The following is a 26,984-nucleotide window of genomic DNA, read 5'->3' on the forward strand; positions in this document are numbered from 1 at the left end:
TTTCATGTCTGATTTGTTTAATGAAATTCTTCGCCCCTGCCTCCCATGTAGTGTCTATCACACTATAATAGTGCCTCATTTCAAATTAAGGCTGTAAACTCTTGGGGGCAGAAATGGGGCCTGTTCAGAACAATCTGGCTGTTCTGCATCCTGGGAAGATGCCTCTAGGTGTTACCATGTTTGAAATGTATAATAACCCGTTCAGGCAGGAGAATGTCTAAAATGGTAGAGATAAAAGGTAAGTATTCAGATGAAATTTTTTGTCTGGTAGTAACTATTGCTACACGATGCTTACGGCATTTAAAACAGGGGCACATTTTACTTTAAAAAAGGGACATAATGCGTGTGGTTTATTGATCCTTCAGATGAATTGAAAGGTTGTTTTTGATTGCTCAGCTACTGCTCTGACAAGCAGCATTTTCTTCTGGGGAGTGCCAAGTTAGCTATATAGAGGGGGTAAAAATATTTGGGTGGGGTTTTGTTTTGTTTCAGCTGGGGACATTTTAATTTAAGTGCACCTGGGAGGTAGTCTTTAGGAACACTTGTTTCTGGGTAGGTAGTTGTCCATGGTGAAGAGGGTTTGTATTTTTCCAATGCCTGTAATTAAGCTGACTTGAGAGGCAGAATGAATTGATTCTTTTTATGAGTCTTACTCTCTATCCCCTCTAGTTGCAGACTGAGGCACCATCATATCAGATGTGTGCACGCAAAACAAAAGGAAGTCCCAGTCCCTGAGATCTTACTATGTATTTCTTTTATTTTTCCATTCTATAGGGAATATATAGCAGCAGTCTGCACCGTTCCTAGAAAAGATAACACAAGAATGCAAACTAATATATTTGTAGAATGAATTTGAGGATGGATTTATTTATTTATTGCTTAACAAAATCTGTCTTGGGAAAGAAACATTAATTTTTTTTTTTTTTGTCAGTAGTACAGATTTTTTTTCCAGTGAATGTTAAGTGTAGCCTTTCACAAATCCAAATCTTTCTTGCATGTTGGAGTGAAGGATGTTGCAGCAGCCAAGCTGTGTGTTATTACGAACTTCTAAAAGTCACAACTGGTAAAATTGTGACTTTGATTATTGATTGTTGTGAACTGTTAAAAGCTGGAGTTGCTGAAAGCTGGAGTGTTGCAGAATGTGGCTGGACATAATAGAAACATAGGACCTGCCAGCCTGAGGTAGGTGTTCTGACCTGTTGTTCACTGTGAAGGAGACCAGAACCACCTATTTATGAATAATGACAGACAAGAATTATGCTTACCAGTGTGTTTACCTTTTTGCATCTTCAGGGAGGCCTTTAGAACTGCTTTAGAGTCACCTTCTGCACTTCACAAGAAAGAACCCAGGTCTAGAAATGTTCCAGGGAGGACACAAGCCCAGTCTGAAAGATGCAGCAGTTTTGACACTGGCAGTCATTTTGTTGCGTTGCCCTTTGCAAAATGACAGGAACTCCTGTAACTTTCGTTTCTGTGACCTTCTTCGCAAGTTCAGTAACTTTGTTCTTTTCACTCTAACCCCTGAGGATGTTTCTTGGTTCATGATTGTTTTTCCTGCCCTTTTCCAAACGGAGATAGAGTAGCAAGTACTGTCCTGCAGTGCTGGGAGGTTTAATCTGTTTCTCCCAGCCTAAGAAAAAACTTTTCATAGTGCAATACAAATTCCCACAGCACCAAGGTTTTGTATTTCAAGTGGCCAGAGAACCCAGCAATGGGAAATTCAGATCTCCTGGCTGGAGGTTATTGAGGCTACACCACTGTAACCAAGGTGGTTGTCTTCTAAGGAGGAGAATCATCACCTCTAGTCAAAGTAGTAAGTGGCACCTCTTAAACAAAAACCTGGTTTCTTGCCAGCAGAACAAGCTTTGGTGTTGCTGAGGGTAGGGAGTTCTGCAATATGAAGATGCAAAGAGAGCCCTTCCTTCCTTCTATCCATGGCCAGTTCTGTTTTCAGAAGCATCCACCATTCCTTAGTAATGGGCTTAATTTATAACTGAAAATTACAATGTAGTGCATGAATTTTTATTTGCATAAATATTTATTTACAGAAGTATTGCTACGTTTTCCATACCTACGGGATGATAAATTACGTGTCCCACAGGGATGTTTACACCTCACTTAATGGGTTAATTTTTTTTTTTTTAAATCAGGCTGCCTTTTTTCATCTGGGTTTTTAGTTTCTTTTGGGTTGTTTTTTGGTTTGGTTTTTTGGTTTGGTTTGGTTTTCTTCTGAGAAACTGCAACTAGATGAAAAGGGTTTCAGATTGTTTATCCATAGAAACAATGTGATTTATCTATAGTCTTGAATTATCTGTAGTCTTGGTCCCTGAGAGTGAGCAGTGCAGAAAGCAGTTGTAATTTAATACTAAGGCAATGCAAGGTGCATTGATTTTTACAGCAGGTGAAGATTATGCAAGGGTAGCCTCTAGCATTATTTTGTGGAGCAGGGGATGGAACTTTTTTTTTCTGGTGGTGGCAGTATAGATTTTCCTACACGATTCAGCAAAAATAGTGTTCTGAAGGCATCATAGCAGGTTGCTTCAGGTTTTGGATTTCCAGTTTACATATCTTTACAATTTTGTTGGGACTTCTTTTTCCTGAGACTGAGCATGTTGGTTTTTTGCTAATGGTTTTGAGAGGGAAAGGTAGTTTTCTTTTTAGTTCATTGTGGGCACCTTGAGAACATCTCATTTCCCCTTCCTTATTTGCTACAGTTCTGTGATGAGCTGAGAACAGAAGAAATTATTTTACCAATGGGATCTCAGTGTTTTATTTGCAGAAAACTTGAATTGTTGTTGGGTGTACGTGGGGGGAAGAGCAAAGACAGGGAGAGCCAGGCATGTTTCTTGTAGCTTTTATACTCCATTCAGTTTCAACTTAAACTATTTCCTAAACAGTCCTTCCTGCAGAACCTGGTGTTAGAAATAGTGGGGATTCTGGCTCTTGCTTTCCTATATAACTCAGCAAAGCTAACAGTGTGTTAAATTACTGGAGCAGCTTTGATGTGATTTCCTGCATGTGAGAAGTGGCAAAAGCCAAACCTATTCTGTTACACATTGCTGTGTGATGTAAAATAAAAGGTGCTCACTATAGTCTCCAGTTCACTGTGAATATATCCCTCCCATTTGCTTTTGCTATGTTTACAGTGAGAACAGCAGAAGCAGTAATTTAAATCCCACAGACTACAGCTCTTTCTGGAAGAGCAGTACTTACAGGTGCTGCAGGAAATAAGTTTCCCTTCAGAGAGACAGGGGGAGGAGGTCAGCAGCAGAAAAGAGCGGATCCCCAGATGAAACAGCAACCTCAGCAAAGGCTCCTGAGATGGTGACACTGCCAGTTATTCAAAAACCTTGGGCTAGCACTGGCCCTGCTCCAAGTGCTTTGTTCTCTAAAGGTGCCCTGACAGGGACTTACCCTTAAGCACTGTAACAGGCGGTGCCTCCTTAGCTGGAAGAGAAAGTGCCTGATGCAGCTCATCAGCTGAAGGAGAAATCTCCCCCAAATTCACGTTGCATTATCCCAGTCACTGTGCAAGCTTTGACAGACCATGGTGTACTTGGTGTGTGCAGGGCTTGTGCATCATCCTCATGGTTGGCAGCTGTGCCCTGCCCATTTTCCAGTGGTGGCTGCACACTGTAGGTGAATCTTCATTTCCCCAAGTTAGGAGGCTGTTCTCCTTAGCAGTTCTTTCCCCATCGGTGGTTACAAGCGGACTGAGAAGCTGAATGGTGGCAGTCTGGTTTTTTTGAAAGATTAACACCTACAGTGTGAGACACTAATGCTGCAGGGTCCTAATTTCTTAGCCTCTTGCTCAGTATGCTCCATTTTGTCATTCTTCAGTCATCCACAGAGATTCATATTATAGCACCGGTGACATTAAAATCCAGTGTGCACAAGACGAGTAATGCCATCCCTGAAGAACCTTTTCTCATTTTGTCTTAGATTATTGGGAGGAAAACACAGCTCTTGCGGCACCAGCTGGCTCTCTCTCTCTCTCTCTGAAAACCTTTTTTTTTTTTTTTTTTGCTGCTGTGAATCAGGATGTACAGTGAAATTTTCTGTAGCAGAGGGAAGCCGGCAGTTGGGCGTCTGTTAATAGCCTGAAAGTAACTAATGAGGATGTGCAGCCGGAGCGATTGATTGAATAGCTGCAGTCCTGTGTGTTTCTTTTCCACTTGCTTGCTCGCTTGTTCTCTGCAAGCTGTGGGAAGGGAGGGGGAAGAGAGGGACCCAGCTTTCTCCTAAGTGGAAGTAGCACAGCTCCCCAGGGCCAGGAATTGAAGTTTAAGCTGCATCTTGTCTCCCAAAAGGAAAATGACAGGAGTCAAAATGTCACTGTCTGGAGTCATGGCTTACTCTTTTTCTTCAAGATTCAGAAAATGACAATGGATTTTCTGCTAGGAAGGGATTTTTTTCTTTCCCCGTGGCGGGGAATGTTTTGTGAAGCTGGATTCCTTTAAATCTGGCAATTGAGCTGGAGATGGGCAGCAGTTGTGATAAAGGTATCTGTACGTATGTGTGTATGTATCTAGATAAATATTAAAAATGTGTATATGTATATAATGTGCTTGTGTAGAGATTTTTAATAGTCTGTATACTTTTATGCCTTTATTCTAGTATTTATACTCAAAAAAGATTTAAGTGCCTCTTCTATGAATATTTATGTTCATTAGATCAGCCTGCATGGATTTAAGATGCCAAAGTCATATCTTAGATCATATTGCCAGAATGAGAAGCTGACCTAATTTTTTCATATGCAGAGATATATATATGTCATATTACCCAGGCAGTTATAAGTCTTCTGCTAGTTGCATTATTTGACCAAATAGTGTGATCATATAAGAGCAGACTTTGACCTTTGTCAAATTGTGTTCAGCTGTGACTAAAATTGAGCCTCTCTGTGCAGTTGTAGTTATCTGTTAGTTACTGCATTGCTTATATTAAAAAAAATAAATCTCTGAATTCTATCTCACAAACTGTAATAGACTACTAAATATGTTTGGGTATTGATCTTCACTATTTTTTATTTTAGTTGCCTGTTGCCTATATTCAAATCAGATTTACAATCTTGACTCTGTCAGTGGAAATGCCACTGTAATTTAGTGATAAAGGTGGAGAAAAATAGGTGAGTGTCATTCGGCAGTTTACTAAAGCACTTCAAACTTTGCTGAGGTGTCTGTCCTATAGGGCATAAAACCTGACTATTCCCCTCCCCCCAGCACCCATTCACCTTGTTTTTTTTTTTTTTCCTGTTCCTTAGAGGTCCCAGCAGAGAGATCTCCTCGCAGACGGAGCATCTCCGGGACCAGCACCTCTGAGAAAACCAACTCCATGGATGCTTCGAATACTTCTCCTTTCAAAGTGCCAGTAAGTTTGCTTTTCCTCCAAAGGAGGATTTTTTTTTTTCTCATTGAATCTGAGGAAAATATTAAAATATTACATTGTATAACTAAAGAACGGGGGGGGGGGTGTTGAGCTGAGGAGAGGGGAGCAGGGAAGAGCATTTAGTTACTATTTCTGTAGACCAAGATGTATTGCTATCAACTGTCATGTATTATCAAGAGATTTCTGGTAAATCCATAACCCATAACTTGCTTATTTTCATTGCCTTGATCTGAAGCTGAAAATCTGTGTTAATGTCAGCAGTGACCTATATAAATACTTCTGAAGTCGTCACCAGGGATTGCATTATAAATTCAGTTTTGAGTAGGGAAAAATGTTCCTGTAGGTTGGTGTTATGTTTCCCTAATACCAGTGAAGTACAAAGAAAAGTGGAATGGCTTCAAATTTTATTTGCAAGTTGATGAAATTTCTGCAGGTGTGTTAATTGCTCTTGAGCTCTCCAGGTTTTGTTGTGAGTTTGGTTGACTATGAGTCTGCAGGAGACATTTTCAGCTTGAGTCCATATTTTCTTGGTTGTGTCAGTCTTTGGTCAGAGAATCCAAGAGCATAAAGGCCTTTCTGTGACTAGGCTGAGGGCAAATGCTCCAAGTTAAAAAGAGGTGCTTAGTAATTTTTTAACAATGTTTGTTTGTGGTTTAAAATATTACTTTGAATATTGCATATGTTTTTATTTCTGGCAAGTAATCTCCTTACTTTAAAATCTGAGGAAAATCAGAAGAATTGTCTAGGGGTTGAGGTTCTTTCTGGTTCTTATGAACATGAGTACCATCTCTCTATCTCAATGTCTGTGTTCTTGTTTTGCTTTAGGCAGAACTCATCCCTTTAAGCAGATTTCCTAGCTCACTTTAGATCCAAATGTGTGAGACTTGTCTTTTTTGCATTGTGCCATTTAAAAAATAAAACTAAAAAATGGCCAAGGATTTAGTTGGTCAGAGTGTATAGAACAGATGGTGTTCTGTAGAACAGCAGCCTGCAAACTCATGATGCACTGGAAGCAGTGAATAGGCTGGGTATCCACACTTGGTCACTTTGCAGAGTCATAGAGGTATTGGAAGCAACCTCTGGAAGTCTCTGATCTATCCCCTTCTTTAAAGCTGGGCATTTTCCAGTAAGGTGTTGAAAACCTCCCAAGAATGCAGAGTGCACAGACTTGCTGTGTGTCTTGTTCCATTTAAATGTAAGAAAAACCTTTTATTTCACTCTGAAGTTGGTCAAATACTGGAACAACTTGCTTGGAGAGGTTGTGGAAATCCCATCCTTAGAGATATGTTCAAAAGCAGACTGAATACACAGTCCTAAGCATCTTGCTCTGGTTTTATCTGCTTCGAGCAAAGTGGTTGGACTAGAGAATCTCCAGAGGTGTCTTCCCACCTCAGTTACTCTATGGTTCTATAAACTATCTTCTGTCACTTCAGTGATCTGTTTTCTGGATGGGACATAGAGATAAAAATTGTCTTGGTCTAGTTGCATGTGAAGTGGTCACAAGAATATTCTCCTCTTCTGTCAAGTTCTGAGATTTTTATGCTGAGCCCACAGAGTTCAGGGATGATTTCAGGGATGTGTTCAGGGCCTCACAGTTCCAGGATGATTTCTGAATTCCAAGAGCCTTCAAAGGTCCTAGCTATTCTCATCTTCATTTATAAGAAATTCTGTCTTCTTTGCCTTCATCTATAAGTAATTGCCCTGGCCTTTAGATGCATACCTGCATTGCTATACTTCTTATCTAACAACTGCAAGCTACATACTGGAAGGTTTTGGTTGCTATCTGTGTTATTATTTTTTTCAGTTTGTATTTTTCTTCTTAACTTTTGTACCGTGCTATCTTTTAGGTAATGCTCTGATGTTTCTCTAATAGTTCTCTAATACTTCTTAGCTCCTAGTCCTTTTCAAAACAAGAACATTGCAAAATGTTTCTCATTTCCCCAGGCAGTCTATTGATCTTTTAGGACTGGCAAGTAGGCTCAGGAGGCAGTATATGGTGACCTTGTTTGGGCTTAAATCAGCAAAAAACCTAGAAGCTATTTGTGCCACATGTAGCTGGTATTATGCTGCTTTGTCTGACCACCTGTATACCCAGCATAATGCACCCTTTTGCCTTTTTCACAGGGACAAGGCTTCTGGCTTTGTAGGTTTTTCTCTAACTCATTTCTGTGCTGTTACTCCTTAGCAGTGCAGGTGGAGGCTGAGATTACCCTGTTTTAAAACATGCCAATTTCTAATCTGTTTGAAAGAGCGAGCTGCCATTAAAAGTCAGATTGCTTAAGAATACAGATGAACTCAAGCCAAAGCTACTGAAATAAAATCCCGTGGATTTTTATTTACCTTGGTGGATTGACACAAATCTGATATGTGGTTGATAAGACTAGAGTGGGTCTCTTACTTTAATTTTTACTAAGAATTTCCCAGCTCTTCAGAATTAGGTAAGAAGACTTGAGTGCCTCGAGGAAGCCTCAGATCAGTGGTCTGAATAAAGAAAGCTTCATGTGGAAGATTTAAAGGGTGCCTAGGCTGGCTTTAAATTTGTGGGTGAGTGTGTTCATCTATATTTTTCATATAAAGGAGATTACTAAGAGGAGATCTTGTGCTTTTGTTTTCCCAGACATCTACAGTAGAGGTTGGAGGGCTATAGGCAGCAGCAGGGTAGTGCTGTCTCAGTTATTCTTTCCATGGACCTGACTCTGTGCCATACCTTTTCTAGTCACCACTTGGATTTCTAACACGAAGCAGCTTAAAGCAGGGGACAGCTTAACCTTCTTCCATCCTGATGGGAAATTATGCTGAGACTTTCATAATAAGTTGCTTTTACAGCTTTTTAAGTTTGTCTCTCAGAAGAGCTGTTTAAGAGCTGTCTTCTAATAAGACAGTGGCTTCCAGCATTTTCTGTGAAGGTTTTTTTTCCCTTTAAAACACCAGGCAGTGGTACTCACTCAGAAAAACGCATCTGTTTTTTTAAATACCATTAATTAGAATGTGTTGAGCTTCTGGAATTTTGATTCATAACAGCATAGTGGCCTTTAGTGAACATCTCCTTGACAAGACATTTTTAAAGTAGTCTTTTCAGTGGCAGTGGTCAAGGAAGGTTTTTCTTTTAAGGACTAATTTGTAAAATTCAGGAAATTTGCCTTCCTTTCCTACCTGTGAAGTAGTAGAAAAGAAATTTGAAATTCTACTGTTTTGAAAAGTGGAATTCCAGTTGTTATAAACATACCCTTTCTCAGGCCTAACAGCTACATGGTCCTGCATGTGCAGTGCATTAATCCTGGTTATCTTCCACCAAGGAGAATTAAGTGGATTCTGCTACTGGTGACATTGCACAGCACAAGACACACCTGAGATAAGAGTTATTTTCTTCCTCATTTCCCCAAACAATGCAGTGAAGACATCAGTCTCCCTCTAGCTGCAGTTTTTAAATTTTAGTTTGATCGTTTTCAGGGGTATCTGGGAGGAATATTGAGAAAGAATGGAAGGGTAGGAAAATTGAGATGGTTAAGTGTTTGTCTTCTCTCATACAGACAGATATGTGCTATATGCATATATAGGAAAAGTCGTCGTTGTTGTTATTGGTATTATTATTATTATTATTATTATTATTATAATACTGAAGAAACAGGAAGGCAGATGGAACTGGCTAGAAGTTGGCATCATGACGCACAGATGGGTGAGAAAGCAGCTTTTCCCTTCCCACACATACTATGTCCTGGCAGAGTGTCTCCATCTCAGTGCATCCCGTTCCCTACTGTTGCACTGTTGAGTCCTGGTAGCACTATGGCAACCTACTGTATTATCTCATAGCCCTGCCATTGGAAATGGGAGACCAAAATAAATAGGAAATTATCAGAATATTCAGGTCTCCTGCAGTGGCAGGTTAGCAAGGAATTACCAAGCCCCTCTTTAGACTCACGTTGTGCTCTCCAATTTCTGCTTCTTTGCAGTAGGGTTGTTTGTGAATTGTTATTACAAGTAATACATGATTCATCCATGACTACTGGCTGTTAGAGGAAAAAATGATGAGAAGAGGCAAAGAAACAAGTGCAAGTGAGATAGGAAAACCATAACCCCATTTTTGAAGTAAATAAAATTATTTTTGTAGGAACCCTATGTGAATATGATAAGACTAATACTTGCAGTTAGCCTTCCTTGGTTTGTTTCTACTCAAGAGTTTAATTGGATCTATAGAAATGCTGTGTGCCTCTTTGCTCTTTAAGAGTACTGCTAAATGGAACAGAAAACAATGCAGCCAGCCTAAGTGAAGGTCAAAGCTTGATGAGATCTCGGGACTCCTGACTGCCCAGCCTCGTTTTATATGCAGTCAGCAGGATTGTTGCTTCTCCAGAGCACTGCTCCACTGCTGTCATGCAGCCAGGTTAGGACAAAGCAGATCTTTTTTGGCCCTGTGACCTGACAAGTTCTGTATTCTTAATTCTGAGGCAGCACCAATGCAGAGATGGAATTCTTGATCATCAGGGAATCCTTCGTGAAAAATTGTCTGTGCTCAAATGTGTCCTCCCTATTGTAAGATGAACATTTTCATCCTACTTTCCACTCTTTGCAATATGAACATTTTCATCCATTTTCATTCCACTCTTTGCTTACCATAATACATTTGTTTGAGTCTGCTTTAATTTTTTGTCACTTGCATGTGGTATGGTGGCTTAGGTATGCTGGTTATTCTGTGGATTTTGTGCCATAAATGGGTGATTGATTTCCTCCAGGATGCTCACCAAGTTCTCATCCATATCTTTATTCTAGGGTAATATTGTTTATAGGCTTCAGAACTTTAACAAGGTCTTTCTGCCAAAGTGGATTTGTTACATCCAGCTCCAGCATTGAGTCAGATAATGGGTATACCCAGTCTGTGAAACCATCTGCTGACATCAACAGCAGGAATGTTTTTATCATGTTTGGTGTAAACTTGACTTTATCTAATCCTCCTGGAATTTATGTAGGGGAACTATGAAAGTATGTAGCTTTAAACACCAGTCACATTCCAGCTGTCCTAGTATTTAGTATTTAAATGTGTACCAACTAATTTTCTTCACCTCCAAATCACACCTTAGTCAAGTTATGCAAAGTTTAATTAATGCATCCTCTGCAAATCAGGTCTTCTGGCCCCTTTATCACTTTTCTTGCTCTTCTGTTTTTAATTCTCTTCAATTGATTCCTGAAGTTCTGGTACTAACATTCACAGGAATGTGTGTTATCAGTTTCTATTATCAGCTCACAAACCTCTGTGTTATTTCTGTCCTTGATGACCCTTACTTTACCTCTTAATTTAATACAGCTCAGTGTAATTAATGTGCTGTTTAACTTTTCTTCCAGATAATTAACAAAGATGTTAAACAGAAGCAGCCATGCCACTATCCCCACCACATCCCATTGGACCTTTTCTTCTACCTTGATACCTTATCATTTGTCATTATTACTCTTTTTAGACATTTTTTCCATCCCTTCCTTTATGACCTGAAGTGCCATGGGCCCATCTAGCTAAAAATAGTTCACCTTTAAGGTCCCAGTCCCAATCTATTTGGAACACTTGAGCAGCTTCATCTGCTTGTTGGTTGTTTCAAGGTTCCTCAGTAGCTTGACATGAAGGTACGTGGGCATCTGCATCATGCACCTTTGCATCAAGTTTCTCTAACCAAGCAGCACTGTTTTTCCACAGTTCAGCAATGCAGACAGGTTCACCTCTAGCAGTTGCCAGTTGTTTTGCTTCCACTGCTTTAAACCACCCCCATAAGGCATTTGCTGCCATCCATGAGTCAGTATAGAGATAAAGTCTTGGCCACTTTTCTTGTTCAGCAATGTCCAAAGCCAACAACTGGATGGCTTTTACCTCTGCAAATTGACTTGATTCACCATCTCCTTCAGCTGTTTTTGCAGCTTGTCAGATAGCATTCTATACAGCAGCTTTCCACCTATGGTGGCTTCCTGACAGACAACAGGACCCATCAGTGAAATGAGCAGATTGTTTCTCATTCTCTGGTAGTTGGTCATATGGTGGTGCTGCTTCATCCTGTTTTACCACTTTTTGTGGTGGCATTCCAAAGCGTGTGCCTTCTGGCCAGTCTGTTATCACTTCTACAATTCCTGGATGCTTGAGTCTCTCTGTGAGAGTAAGGCAATCCTTTTACTCCATGTAGGGTTGGTGGCATGATGAAGAGATGATGCTCTACCTGTGTACATAAAACCCAGTACAGGTAATCAGGGCACCAGGAGAAGTTGTGCTTCAGTACCCATCACTTCTGAAGCAGCTCTGACTCCTTCATATGCAGCCAAAATCTCTTTTTCAGTGGCTCTTTTTCAGTTGGCCTTTGAGCATTTGTAGTTTTGACCCCAGAATCCTAGAGGACAACCTCAAGTCTCTCAGGGAGCTTTCTGCCAGAGGCTCCATGTAGGACGATCAGTGTAGAGCACATTTTTAATGTCTGGCCCTGTCCAAATTGGTCCAGGGGCCACTGCCTGTAGAATCTCCTGTTTAATATTTTCGTAAGCAGTTTGTTGTTCTGAGCCCCATTTAAAGTCTTTCTTCTTTCAGGTAACTTCATAGAGAGGTTTCACAATCTGACTTCCTTTGTTTTACTTTTCTCCGAGTCACAGAGTCAACTTGTAGCTGGGTGGATTGTGGGGGAGAGGCTGTGGTGTCTGCAGCAGTAGCAGCAGCAGAGCTGTATGAGAACAATGTATGAGAAATATATGAGAAAATATTAAAAATATATTAACACCCACCAGGAGATTCAGATATGAAATGCTATTGCTACTAAAATCTGGTAGAGTCAGCCCAAAATAAGATGGAGTGGTATAATTTCCCAAATTAAAACTGGAAGTGTAATTACCAACCAAGTTTTTTATCTCTGTATGAAACACGACTGCACCATGTAACCATAGTTAAAATTCAAACTATTCAGACAAATTGGTTGAAACTTGAACTGGGCTTGAGCTAATGAGCTTAAGCCCCACATTGGGTACCACTAAATCTGTCAGTTTAACACTAGGCCAGCAATTAACCAGATGACAGATGATCTCCCTCCCTAAAAAAGAAAGGAGAGAGAATAAGGGAGAGAGACTTATGGGTTGGAAACTAAACTGCACAGCTTTAATGAAACACTAACGATAAAAAGGAAAATAATTAAATATATACAAATATACAGGAAAAAACAATACTACGTTCTTCCCTCTTTCCCTCAATTAATGCTCATATCATTCCCAAGGCTGCCAGGGCAGCCCTGAGAAAGTCTAGGTTGGAATCATGGAGTCAGCAGCAGTCAGGAGCTGGAGGCAGGAACACAGGGATCCAGGCTGGCATGGATCAGGACCACAGGCAGAGGAACGGATGGAATCCTCCCAGGATGGCAAAGCAAAACAGGGACAGGGGAAGAAGGGCAAAACAAAAAGTCAGAAGAAGAAGGGGAAGGGGTTTGACCCTTGTGATCCCTCAGTTTTATACCGAGTATGACTCGTATGGGATGGAATACTCTGTTGGGTCAATTTTGGTCATTTATCTTGTCTGCTTCTCCCTGAGGGAGGGTTGCAGGGTTACACTCTTTACTCCTTTTCTCTTTCTGGAGCACAAGATGTACCTCATAACTGAGCAGTGGCCTTGGCTCTGCAGCCCATTCTCTAGCAGTAACTAAAACCATCAGTGTTATCAGTCCCAGAAGCAGACACTGAGTGAGAAACTTGCTGTTAATTTCAGCAAGTGCAGCTACTTACAAAGAGACTTAGCTGAAAGCAAAAATACAAGGCAGAAAATGAGCTCTATCCTGGCCCAAACCAGGACAATATTCCTGCAGCCAGTTCTCAGGTTTGTGTTATTAGCTTTGACAGAGCTCACTTCCACTAATTTTTCTAATTATTATGTTGTAGTATCAAAAGCTTTTCTGAAGTGTTGGGCTGCTTCCTGGCTGCCTGCCAGGGTACTGAGGAGCTAGTCATGGAAATCATTGCTTCCTTCCTGATGGGATAGAAGGATAAAAGTATCTGCTTGAGTTGTGGTTGAGGTAGGTTTGAGGTCATCATTTGGCCATGTACCTCACCAGCTGCAGCCAGTTTGGTGACAAACTGCTGTTTGATGAAACTCTCTGGTAGACTCAGGTGACCTCTTTCTTATATTTGTTATCAGCATTATTTTGTTGCTCTCTAGACAGGCTTCTGATCTTTATTCCTTAAGTCCTGCAGAAGGGCTTTTACAGATTATCTTTACTTATGCTGGTGCCTGATGGGGGCAGTGACTTCCATTCCAAGCACCTTGCTGAACTGGGATCTGAAAAGCTGCTGTAGGTCTCCCCAGCTTTTCCTCATCAATTTTTAAGCATGATTCCCAGTGACACAGAAATTTGATTCCTGTAGTCCTTTTGACTGCACATTACACTGAATAGGTGCCATTTTATTATTAGATGCATTATCAATTTTTCCCTCTTGCGGTAACCTCTCCATTTCCTTGGGTTTTTTATGACTGTTCTTAAACCTATTTCACATCCTTCTGTGGCAACAGACAATTTTTCATTGGAAAGTTGAAATTGTTATCTGGCCAAATCAGCAGTGCTGTCCCATCAGGGGAAAAATATCTTCCTGATCCTTGCTGTTGATCAGCTTGTGTCCTGAAGCATGATAATTGCTCAGTCTTGTTATTTTTAAACCTGACTAATGCAGCTACATATGTTATTCTTCGTTATATAAACCTTTATCCTTTTTAAATCTTGCTGAAAAAAATTGTCTGTGTAATATCTTGTGGTAGACAATTCTGCAGGCTGATTTATAGATAGCATTAGGAAAGGTCTCCTGACAATCATTTAAATGTGCTGTTAAATCACCCCTTGGTTTTCTTACATAACAGGGCACATGAGGAGCTTAGTTAATTTCCATTCTATTTGTTTTATACATCTATAATCCCCTCTTGCTTTTGTTTCTAAAATAAGTGGTTGCTCTTTAAGATATATCATTTGTAAATCCCCCTCTTGTCTGCCTGTAATCAGTTTATACTTCTGGAGTTGATTTTTGTTCTGCTATTCTTGCTGAGATGAGAAGATCAGAAGAGAGTTGGTACATTAGTGTGAAAGCCACAGCAGCTTTACATAACACCACTTTACTTTTATTCTGCTTTATCCTTTGTTTATAAGCATGTTTTTATTGGTTTCTGTGCACAAGCCACCTTTTCAGTGACATAGTGCCAGGCTTTTTGAGTTGATGGTGAAATTTGACTGGTGTAAGTCACTGTCTTGTTCTTTATGTTACCACCAGTGTATACATAGGTTTTTTGGGGGGTTTTTTTGTCTGCTTTTCTACTATGTGAGTGGCTGAGAGGCTTTTCAAAGGCAGTCATTGCTAATATTTTAATAACAAGCGTTCCTGTGCCCATAAGCAAACATCACCTCAGCACTAGTAAATTGTGGGGTTTTTTTGTTCTACAGGGGATAGTAAACTTCACCATGTTTGCTACTAATCCCTGGAATATCCTGCTAGCTGGATATCTCCATTTTATGACCTGGCTATCTTTCCCTGCTTTTTTTGCTTCCCATAGCTTCACAGCATTACTGGCACAGGAGAGTATTTTCAGTTGAGTATGATTTATTTTTTTCTTGATAGCTGCTTGTGAGCAGCTTCAGAACTAAAGTGCTTTGCATACTAACCATGCACAGTAGCTGAGAGGCAGTTCTGCTGTCATCCAGAGCCACTCCAGTGTTACCTTTGAACCCATTCAATCTTTCCCCTCAGAGGGAATGTCTCATTGCTCTGTAAAGATACCCACCTGCTGTTATTAATAATATACTAGTGCTCATCAAGAACTATAAATGTTCAGGATGTGTTGCAAGCAATGGGTTTGTCCACAGAAATAACCTAAAATAGGCAATAGTGCTGCAAACCACAGCATTGTATGTAAGATGAGCCTTTGCCATTGCCCATTTTATCTGGTTTTTGTGCTTTGAAACTTCTACTGTTACCATTGCACTTTATCAACAGATTATTCATGTTGTAGCTACATGTAGTTTTACTAGTTCATGACTAAATTAACCTTTTGCCTTCAAAGCAACAAAGGCAATCATTATTAAGCATGGACTGATTTCTCCAGAGTGAACAATCAGTCAGTCTGTAGGGAGCAATAGTGAAAGAATTGAGTAGTTCATCCTTGGGCTGTCTTTGAATTTGTTGGACAGTCTAAATGCTCTTTTACTAAGATTAAGGACAGGCAGTTGTTACCTTTGCCCCAGGGTGTGCATTTCCTAAAGCCAAAGCTGCCCTGACCAACACCATCCCTGAGTTTAATGTACTTGGAGGTCAGAATTTCTGTACCTTCCCTGGGCAGCTCTGGAGGGGAACTACAAAAGCCTGTTGAATTTCACTTCTCCTATAGCAATTTCTTCTTGGCAGAGTGAGAGAGAGGAGTTGCTTAACTTCCTGATGAGGTGAATAGAATTCTCAATGGGACTGAATTATTTTTAGATGTTGCAGCATTGGGATTTCTTACCCTGGTGTTTTTGGCTGTGATGATGAACCTGCTCTGAACCTGTTCCACATGCCTGATTCAGTGCATGGCTGGACTCTCTCCTCCATCTCTCTGTTCTGCCCATGTTCCCCCAAACTTGTGGTTCTGAGAGTAATTTGTTCTGAGCTTTCTCCCATTAGGTAAGGACCATTAAATCTGTCTCTTAAGAGATCAAGGCACAGTTATTCTACAGTTATGCTCCTGCTGGACTACTCCTTAAATACTGTGTTTGCACAGTACTGATCTTTTCAGATTGTACCCAAGCTCATTTATCTTACCAGACACTTTGTACTTTTTCACTAAGAACATAGTCTCATAATTTCTGGTAGTTTGGGTAATAAGCTTCCATCTTTTTGTCTTAAAAAAGAGAAAATTCCTACTGTTTTAAAAAATTTCCATGATGATTCTTATAGCTTAGATGCTTCTTTACTTTTAGATATAGGAACTGAACAGCACCGTATCTTCTGTTGGAATAAGTATTTGAAATAGATACTTAGACAATAAAAAATATATAAAGGTGGGTTTGGCTTTTAATGGTACAAACTCCAGTGATTAGCATTGGCAGGAGTTTCTTCTTTATAGAAGGAAAAGGAAATAAACCTTTCAATTAGATGGTATTATTGTAGGTAGAAGTTTACTTTTCATCACTACATCTTTTTTTTTAATCTGTATTCAGTATTTCAAAGTCTTTTCTTTGGCAAGTGGAAGTCAAAAAGCTCTGCTCAGTTCTGGCACATGTGAATATTTCATGCTGCTCCCAGGTTGTCCATCTATAAGCACTGGCCCTGTGTGAACTGCCAGCAAGCAGAGAGCAAATATTGCAAAGATTTTCAAGTCTTTTGAGAATGACCTTTAAGTGCAGTGTTTGAATACATTTTTATCCTTACATATGTTCTTATCCTGATTTTTTTGTCTGTGTAGTCAACTCTGGATATCCTTATTCAACCTCAAATAGCATATTTATTTCATTAGGGAATAGATTTTACTCAATTAAACCAAGAACATGTTTTACAAATGGGAATGCAACACCAATTTAATATTGTACGTGCACACAAAAATGAATATTCACAGTTCCTCTCTGTATGGGACTTGGAATGGTTCACACTAAGTGCTGCTGAACCTCTGCTGAATTGGGTCAGTTTTGTCTTATTTGTCCTTAAGGGGAGAAAACCATGGTATTTTGTGTCTGCAATTTGAGTAGCCTGAAAAGGTACTGGAATGAAGCCAGGGTCTACCAGATCTGAATCCCTGTGGTTGAGTTTGTTACCTTTTATGCTGAGAGGTCAGAATATATGAAAGTGCCTTTGAAAGTGCTGTACATCCTCTGCTTGTATTCCAGCAATGGTCCCAAGAGAAGTCCAAGAGCATCTATTGATTACAGAGTTTTTTCAAAGGCACTTTTTCAATACCAGGACCAAGAAAAGTGCAGGAACATGGGTAGATTTTGAGTGGCACATACAGCTAAAAACATTTCTTCCCTTTTAGCAGTACCTTTTCCCCCAGCATGCTATGTAGATCTATGTGAGGGGTTTTTTTGTTGCAGTACCAAGGTATCACACATTTTTTTTTTCCACTTTATTTCATATTTCAAGAGAGCATAGCAGCTTTCACCCCTGAGGAGCCTGCTGGCTGGCAAGCCTCAGAAATTGAAGGGCAGACTTAAATATAGCACTGCCTTCAGATGCAGAAAACAGGTTGCTTCTTCCTTTGTCCCCAGCAGCACCATCCCACAGGGCATCCCAGTTTCTCTGTACTGCCCGTGGCTGCCTCTGGTGTGTGTGAGCAGTTTCCTGCACAGGTATTTGGAAGAGGAGGATCTGCATAGGCTGGAAACATTCTTCATCCAGCATCAGGTGTGGAGAGGCTTTCAATAACACATCTCTGTCCAAATGTCAGTGAAAGAGAGGAGAAAGGCCATCTTGGTGTGTTTGGTGGAGATGTCACGGGTATGGGCCTGAGGATGTAGAGATTTGGGATTCTTTTTACACTTGACAACTGAGCAGGTCATACTTTGTTGTTCATTAAAGATGCAGAGTGAGAATGAGTGCCAGGAGAGAGAACCCCCCTACCAGCATGTATGGAGAGGGGAATTGTGTGCTTTCAAGGAGGTGGGGATTGTGTGAAACTGAAGGTAAAGGGACCAGGAACAGCTGAATAGAATTGGTAGAGGTGGGGTGAAGGGTGTGCCTGTTTAAAGGGAAGAAAATACTTTTTTTTTTTTTTCAAAAGGAGCTCTGAATGTATAGGAATGGAAAGGCAAATATGAGACTTGAAAATTGTTTTAGAGATTCTGGCAGTGTATGTCTTGAACCTTACCAAATGCTGTTTGGAAGCAACATCTTTTCCAACAATCAATCTGGCATCCACTGATGAGAAGCAGGTGATAGCCCTTTCCTTTAAGTACTGTAGAGCAGCCCAGATTGGAAGGGACCTTGAAAGATCACTAGATCCCAATCTTTTGTGGGAAAAAGAGCCTGTAGGAAATTATGTATCACCCTGTCCAATTGTAAATAAACCTCATCATCTTCCTGAAGAGGTGAGAGAAATGTGAGATTTTTCAGACTGAAAGATTACAGATGAAGTACTTTTTTTTTTTTTTTTTCTTTTTTTTTTGTGGTAGCCTAATTTTGAGTCTGAGAGCTGAAGAAGTCAACATACTTTAGCTTGGCTGAGTCACCTGGAGCAAATAAAACACTTTTGCTTTGTCAGGGTTCTGCAAGAAGTCCTTGTTTTTCTCCAGTTTGCTGATTTCTGTATTATGGGATGCAGCTGTGGGCAACATCTGTCACCTGCCCCAAACACAGCATGTAGAGGCTTGCCTTGCAAATGTGTTCAGAATTAGCTGTACTTAACTTCTATCCCAGCAAAACAGGGGTGATGGGAGAGAGGGCTGGCCCCAGCTGGCTGCCACTGTCACTAGACCTGTGCTAAAGTCTGCTGGTTCAATTCACACCAAAAAACCCTTCACTGGAAGCAAATTCTAGCAATTTATAACCAGCCTACAATATTCTTGGAAATATGATTTTGCTCCTGTGTTCGGTTAAATCTGACAGCAGTGCACAGGGTGCTTTGTGCAGCTGTTTGGTAAAGGAGCAGGACAGATTTGACCAGCAAAGCATTGCTTAATCCCATGGGATTAAGAACCTGTATATTTGCTTTAGTCATGCATGTGACTGGATGTGCATGTATGTCTGCAAGGCCCAGGACTATTTGGACACAATTATTTAAAATGCATATTATGCTTTGAGTAATTTAAAGGGCTACAGTGGAAAATGAAACATGGAGGTGGTGAAATATTCCTGTGATTTCCCCACACTTAGAAGTGTACACACCCCTTTGTATTTCAGTAGTCAGATGGACTCGTGTTTCACTACTGGTAACACAGCAACACCTTTTGATGGTGTCAACAAGTAGAGAACTATGAGGAGAGGCTCAGGGCTTGTTTACCTGAAAAAAAAAAAGAGGCAAAGGGGTGATACAAGGAAGCTTATGGCAATTGAGAGGGGAATCATGAATGTGGAGTCAAACTTTTCCCTGTAGTAACAGATGCTATAAAGAGGCAGCTGCTGCAGATGGCTGCTTGGGAGGGTTTTGTTGAATGCAGGACTGGACTGAGGTTCCCAGAGAGATGGTTAAATCTCCATCACCAGAGCTTTTCAAGCTTTGCAAGGGTCTGCCTTCAACTAACAAGTCTTTAGTCAGCACTTGTTTGGTTCACAATTGGAGTTCAAAAGACAAATTACTGGAAGATGTATTATACTATCGCAGGTAGATTTTTGAGTTGAGCTTTGCTTCAAAATAATGCCAGAATTGGAATCTGAAGTTGCTAGTGTGTGAAGTCTTTTGTAATTTTCAGTTCTGGCTAGTGAGACTATTGAAATTACAACCATCATAAGACTTATCCATTATATTTAAATTGAAAAAGGAAAACCTGGGTGTAGCTGTAGGTGCAGTAGAAGGTCATAATAAAATATACCTTGTACTCTTAATCTAATGAAGAATTAAAAACATGGCTTTTAAAGGGGAGGTAGGAAAAATACTGGTATCTAAGACCACACCTTATTAAATTATAATTGAGGGATTTGGGGTCTCTTGTATAATTGTTGGAATACACTGAAGTGCACCTTTAAAGAGGAATCCCAATACAGCACGTTCTGCAGTCGTTGTCTGCAGGAATTGCTGCTTTGTTGGAACTCAGTATATTGATTGATTTATTACTGGCATCAGTTTCCCTGATTCACTTCTGCAACTTCTCCTTTTAGGGCTTTTTCAGCAAACGTCTGAAGGGGTCCATCAAGAGGACCAAGAGTCAGTCAAAGCTGGACAGGAACACGAGCTTCCGCCTCCCATCTCTCCGCAGTGCTGATGAAAGGTAAGGATCCCTGCATCTCCCAAAACAATCCCTCCTCATCCACAGCCTCTCCTACCCATTCTGAAAGCATGGGTGTGCACTTAGAGAATGAGTGCAAGCAAGGGGATTTATTTTTAAACTGGCACACGGGTGGTTTTCGGGCTGGCCCTGGTATGTCAGAGGTTATTCAGGATGCAGCGTACCACAGGACTGAAAACGTTTACTGCTCTTAACAGCTGATGGAAATTTCAGGTTAAGTATAGGGACTCAAATACCTTATTCTGCATCTGTTTAAGCTGCAGGCTATAAATTTCATGATGCAGAACCCTGGGATTGATCAGCTTTAGAGAAACTTGCCTTTATGCATGCAGTGCCCATCCCCAGATCAGCACAGTGGCCAATATGAGGGATTATGCTGGTGCAGGCAGATCAGTTCAGCTACCACTGGCAAAGTGCAGAGATGCAGTTCAGGCATATTAAGAATCCTTGCTAATGTCAGTCAACTGTATAGTTACTGTAGTGTTAAACAATGAACAGATGGTCTGTTTCACAGAAAACTGGAAAACTCAGTAACTTTTGACTGTCTTAGTGCTCCATATTCTTGCTTGGTTGGCTCTTGGCTGATGATTCAGGCTGGGAATGGGTAGTATATGAGGCAAGTAAAAGTGCTCACACACAGGTTTTCCAACTATTTGTGAGGTCTCTTGATTGTATTTATTAAACATTACTCTGTCTTACATTCCACAGTAGCCCAGCAGGAGAATTAGATTGAGTGAAAAATAAGCTGCCCTGTACTTAAGGCCATGTCAGGCTTCTGTGATTTTACATTCTTTAGTGCATTTTCCATTCTCCTTTAGCTGAGATGAATTCATTAAGTTGTCTCTGACGTGCTGTGCTGCTTCAAGCCAGGGTGGTATCTTCTCCATCTGAAAGGCAGCACCATAAAATCATGGCAATAGCAAGACTTTGGATGTTGGAAGTCTTGTTAACTTCAAAAGTTAGACAAGACTGCTGCTTACTAAATGTGACCATTGATGTGGATGATGTTGCTCTTACAGTTGCAGTTATGCCCACCCAGTCTGTTTTGAGCATCAAGGTTTATAAATCCCTATTTTCAAGGAGAGGCAGCATGGCTGTAGAAAGCAGGTTAAAGAATGCCACCATGTGATAAAGTACCTGTTCCTTTTACTGTTTGTAACCAGCTTTGTAATGCAAAAAATTCTCTTTGCTGTAAAAAAGATATCTGTGTTTCCTAAACTTGGCACTCACAGTGAATGGGGACTGATGATACTTCCTTTTGCAGCAGAAGGGAAATGCAATAATTCTGGGAAAGCAAATAGATTCAGCTATAATTAATCCCTACAATTTTGGTTTAAGACAAGATATCACAGCAAAGCTGCCTTCTCTTTAAAGCCAGATCCCCTTCTCTCCCCTGGCAGTGTGAGCATGAATTTTTAACCAGAGCAGAATGAAACATGGATTTTCTCTGATTACTTGCAAAGCATAAAATCCAATGCATTCAGTGATGACATGAGGCATAGCTGGTCTGTTTTGTCAGTCCTCTCATGTCTCCTTGGCATGTATTTAAAAAGGAAGATCCAAGAGCAAATTAACTGAGAAATTCAGTGGGCAGAGTCCACACTGACTGAGAGGTTTTGGGGAATGAAGCCCTGGAAAATGGGGGATATATGGGATGTTAGACAGGGACAAGCTGATGGCTCCTCTTTACTTCCCATCTACTCCCTCTCCTTGGCTGGCCTTCTATACAAGCCTCACAGCAATGCATCCTGTGTCTGTAGGTCAGGGTTTTGTGGCTCAATGTCAGTAGCACCTCACTGTAACCAGCCTGTGTGATCCTCTCTTTGAGAGCTCTGTGCAATGAAGTGAAGAGAGGCAGTGGTGTGGAGGCAAGGGAGATCACTTAAGAGTAACCAAGCTGGGTGAAAGGAAGATGAGCTGAAATTTACTTTGAGTTAGAGCTTTAAACAAATGAGCATTGCTGTTCAAAAGCATGAGCCTCACCTCAGGCTGGTTGAAGCCTCATGCTGCAGGTGACGGTCACAAATTACTGATATGCTTTCTTTCTAAAAAGAACTTTGCAGCACCACTCTCACTACCACTTACCCTTTGTTGGAAAGATTAAATGTTTAATGGAGTTCTTTCTGCATTTGTGGTCTGATCAGGCAGTGAACCAATTCAATAGACCAACTTGGAGAGTTTATGGTTAGAGCTTTTACGTTTCTGATGGTATTTTATAAATAAAATCATAAAGGAAATTCAGTTCCACTGTAAAGTGAAACTTACCAATAATTTCTTCCTTTCTTCCCATATGTTTCACTCTGTATCTAAGGGTGCCTGAAACATGCAGTTGGTGGGTAGAACAGCAGGAAAAACAACTTGGAAATTATGTGGGAATGAAGCATTGAAGATGAGCGGATTAAAATATTGGGAGGAGATGGACTGGGGGAAAGAGGAGGCTAAAAATATTGATTTGTGTTTGAGATTATGCTATTATTTGGGATTTTTCCAATGGGAGAAATCAGGGACAACTGTTTCTGCATGAAAGAAGGTAACATACAGCTGCTGACTGTTCATGAAAGGTAATTACCATTCTCTAACCTTCAGCTCTCCCTGCTTTCTGTATGAGTCTCAGTCTCTTTCAGTAAAAAGTTCTCCATCCTACCCTGGTGAGTCAGCCCTTTCCCATTTTAAGCAGGTAATACCAGATGATGTCATGGTGCTATATGGGTTTTCAGGGCCAGGTTGGCTGATAGCATCTGGCTTTTCTTGCTCTGACAAATACAAGAGCCCTGCCTTCAAAGAAAATATTACAGAGAGTTATAAAGAAAGCCCTGCAACGATTTGAAGGAAATAGAAGTTCCTGTCATGATGTTTTCTCGTGCTTTTGAGGTGGTTGAGTCCTGTTAAGAAACAGGAGATGTTTATAGAAAAATACATTTTCCTGGTGCACATCAAGATTTGGGATGCTGTAACACTACAGGACATTCCATATGGAGACAGAGGATGGATGCTGTCTGTTCACAGTTGAATTAAAATAGGAAGAATTCAGGAGTGCTGTAGGAAGGAGGGATGGAGATTAGTTGCAGATTTTTTTTATGATCAGATTTTCTGCTTTGGCGGAAAGCAATTGGCCAACCTGCTTTCTCTGGCTTTTGAACTTGGTTTCAGGGTGACTTAGTGTAGTGAATGTAGAGAGAAGAGAGATGTGGTGCCCCTCCAAAAATGACATTACCATGAGTTAGCATCCAGGTGTCCTGTAGAAATCCACAACTTTGCAGTTACTGTCACTGTTGAGGTTGTTTTCTGGGTTTTCTGTACTTGAAAACTCATGTTTTGTCTTTGCAAGGCACTTATGTGGAAGACAGACCACGCTCTGTTGTGACCCATGGCAGATGTGAGTGAAGCTCTTCAGAGGTGTGGCCCAGACAGCATCTCACCAGCTTATCAACAGCTCTTGCCATGAGGCTCTCTGGCACCATGTTACTGCATCATCTTTTTCATGGCTTTTCTGGCCCGTTTCTCACTGAACTCTCTGAGCTCTTCAACCCACACATTTGTCTCTAATGTTGTCTCAGTGTCACTAATAAAACATGTAAAAAAGTATGAAAAAAAGACCTAAGGAAAATTACGTTTGCAAGGAGAGATCAAATTAATATTTTGAGTTTGTGACCAGGAATTTGAGAGTATTTCCAAGTGGACAAACAGTCCTCACTTCAGTTTTCTTTGTAGTGAGGGAGCAAAGATGGTTGAGACTGTCTGCATATGGCTTCAGAGACTGCAGTAAAGCTCTGCGGACAGCTGGGAGGGTTTTGCCCTGCTGGGATTTACTGCCACGTGGGAATCCTCCTACTTTACTAAAAGTCATTTTATGGCATTATCAGATAGTTGTAGTTGAGCACAGGATCTGTTGTGTTGCTTGCTCAGAATGAGCTCCAGCAGGTTGCAGGGAGGTGAGTAGCCATGGCTCTGGGATTCATGGTGAAACGGTACCGCTGCTCAAACGAGGCTTTTTTCTACTTTCGGTAAGTTCTCCTTCCTCCCTCCTCTCTTTTTTGCAGCATGAAAATAGCACAGATGGTAATAGAAACAGATCTTACCATGGGTTTTGGTTGGTTTTTATTTTTTTTATTTGTTCATTCTAATTTAATCACAGTTTTCAAAAAAAGGTGTGTGATTTTTTTTTTTTTCATCCTGGTTTAGATGTACGGATAAAAATCTGTGTTACACAATGTGTTATTAGGGCTTGACTCATGCCCTGAATTCATTCAGCGTATCTGTTTCTATCTGCATAGGAGTGTGGGGAGAGGGGAGGAGTGGTTTGTTTCTGGAGAGACATCTCACTCCCAGTCTGGTGAATGCATTTATTTCAAACAGTTCTTTTGATCCTCATGCAGCTGTTTTGGTTTTTGGTGAAAACTGAACATGATCTCGGTGATAAGCCTTTTGTTACAAACCTTCACCTTTGGGCTCAACTGCTCTGTCCTGTCTGCAGGATTAGTTGACCCCTTTAGAAATTTTAAACACACTTCTTGACAGCTGATGCTTTTCTGCAAACCCCAGGCATTCACCTAGACGTTGCTTATCAGTGAAATGAAACTGAATTGGTCCAACAAAACAAAAGAATTTGAAATGTTCATAGCAGTGACTGTTGTTACAGTGGAGAGGAAAGAACTCTGCCCCTGTGAAAATCAGCAGCCTGTTTGGCTGCACATAGGAGGTGTCTGTTAGACAAGCTGTGATCTGTGGCAGAAGCAGGCAGGGAAGGGCTTTGCAAGTATAGGATTCAAACAGTAAGGTTTTGGAAAGGGCCTTGCAAAAAAACATGAGCGTCTGAATGGAAGGCTAAAGAAATCCTCTCAGAAAAAGCCAGCATTTGATTGAGGCCAAGTAGAACTTGCATCTGAATAAGTTAGATGAAGTTTCTGTTTTAGTAATAATAATAATAATAATAATAATAATGAAACTGGTTAGACTTGTAGAATTATTGACCAAATAATAGGATGTTCTGTTAATTGGCAGTTGTAAAATGAAGTGGGGTGTGGTGCCTACAAAATGAACACTTGCATGGGCAAACCTGGGAGGTGCAGCACTGCATTGCATATGATGTTGCTGATGTTAAGGTCCAGTTGAGCAGGGCTGGGATTTCAAATAGCAGTGCTGAGCAGTAAGTTCACTGCATTACAGCCCAGGCTCTCTCCTGTGACTTTGCTAGTATTGAATTCAACTTTCAGATCTTGGGGAGTGCCTCTAAACACAGGTACTGTGCTGAAATTATTTGAGGCATATGGACAGTTTTGTGTAAGAGCAGTGGAGACATGGCTTTAGCTGGGTGTTTGAGCTGAACAAAAAATCCTCTTCAGAGATTTTTGCCTTTGCACCAGTTTGTTGGTACATCAAGTAAAAGATTCTGTTCCCTGGCAGTGTGTTTCTATACAGTTATTTTATCTTTTGCATTATTGATGTCCACAGCCTTGTTTTCCAAGCAATATTGTGCTCTCCCTGGTAAGCTCTGCAATTGGAAAGCTTTTGTACTTTGTAGGTTTTCTTTTAAATAGGTCAAAATCAGCAGGAGATCATAACCAGAGCAATTAGGATTTTAACCCTTTGTCCTGCATGCCTTATAGTAGACTACAATAGAAGTGGACTAATAGGCTGATGTGTGCCATGGGTAGCCACTGAAAGCCAGAGGTTTCTAGTTCCCATCTTACAACCAACATCTTCCCATAGTGGAAAATCACTGAATTATGGTGTGCGAGGAGAGAGGGTTAGTTTGGGGTTGGGCCAGCAAGATGGTGGTGTAGGGGAGATGATTTTCGGTAGGAGTCACAGGCTGCTGCCAGGTCAGTGGTTTGGGGCACTGACTGGGCTCAGCTTCAGAAGGAAATTCTGCAGCTCTGAAAACCAGTACTCCAAAGCATGTGAAAGGAAATGAGAAGCTAAAAGTGTTCCCTGACATCCTCTTCCACCTACCTTTCCTCTTAGAAAGAAATTATGGAGAATATTTATGTTAGAGCTGTTGGGTGCTGGTGGTAACTGTTTAAACTCTTATGTTGTCCTTTGAGATCTTTTTCTTGTGTATGGCAGTAGGTAGAAAAAGCAGCAGGAAAAAAATTTGATTGTTTGAGCTTAGTTGTCCTTTAAAGCAGGATTTGTATTGATAATGGAGCTGTTTAGCAGAAACAGATTTGTACAAACAACCCTTCCCCCACCTTTTGCATGTGGGATCTTCCTGTTTACAGTAATCTGCTTCTCTGGGATAACAGCTCTCTAAGTCTCTCAGACACTCTAAGCAATACTCATTTTACCAGCAGCTTCTACCTAATACAGGAAAGACCCTGTTAATCCATCCCCTTTTCTCGACATTGGGAAGCAAATTAGTGGCATCCATGCAGAAGGGAAGCCAGCAGTGTTACTTAGAGCTTCAGAATATTAGATGAGGCTTTAAGGCAGCAGAAGACTGTTATTTCTGTATAATTATTGACTATATTGATTTGCACACTGCTGATTTAAGCACAAGTCAATGATTGGCTTTGCAGATCTATCAATAGATGAAATATATACCATGGTGCTTACAAATGCATGTACTTGTGTTGTAAATGTGTGGTTGCATCTAACCAAGGGCTTTGCTGTGGTGTTTATGGAAGATAAAGTGCCAATTCTAAGCCACTTAATCAGTTGACTGAGCTGTTTTAAATATGGTAACTTCAAGGGACTGCTCAAACCAGGGAC

General features: G+C 40.6%; 1 protein-coding gene across 8 annotated transcripts in view; it reads left to right on the forward strand.

Annotated features, from left to right (window-relative positions):
- Window positions 1-26,984, forward strand: part of RASAL2 (RAS protein activator like 2) — a 176,191-nt gene that overhangs the window by 118,861 nt on the left and 30,346 nt on the right. For all 8 annotated transcript variants that reach the window (XM_071751156.1, XM_071751157.1, XM_071751161.1 and 5 more), the window contains 2 exons: window positions 5,261-5,367; window positions 20,146-20,255. In XM_071751156.1, coding sequence (XP_071607257.1) covers window positions 5,261-5,367; window positions 20,146-20,255 — 217 coding nt within the window. The remainder of the gene's footprint in view (window positions 1-5,260; window positions 5,368-20,145; window positions 20,256-26,984) is intronic.

This window comes from Heliangelus exortis, chromosome 8, assembly GCF_036169615.1.
Source record: "Heliangelus exortis chromosome 8, bHelExo1.hap1, whole genome shotgun sequence".
Lineage (NCBI taxonomy): Eukaryota > Metazoa > Chordata > Aves > Apodiformes > Trochilidae > Heliangelus > Heliangelus exortis.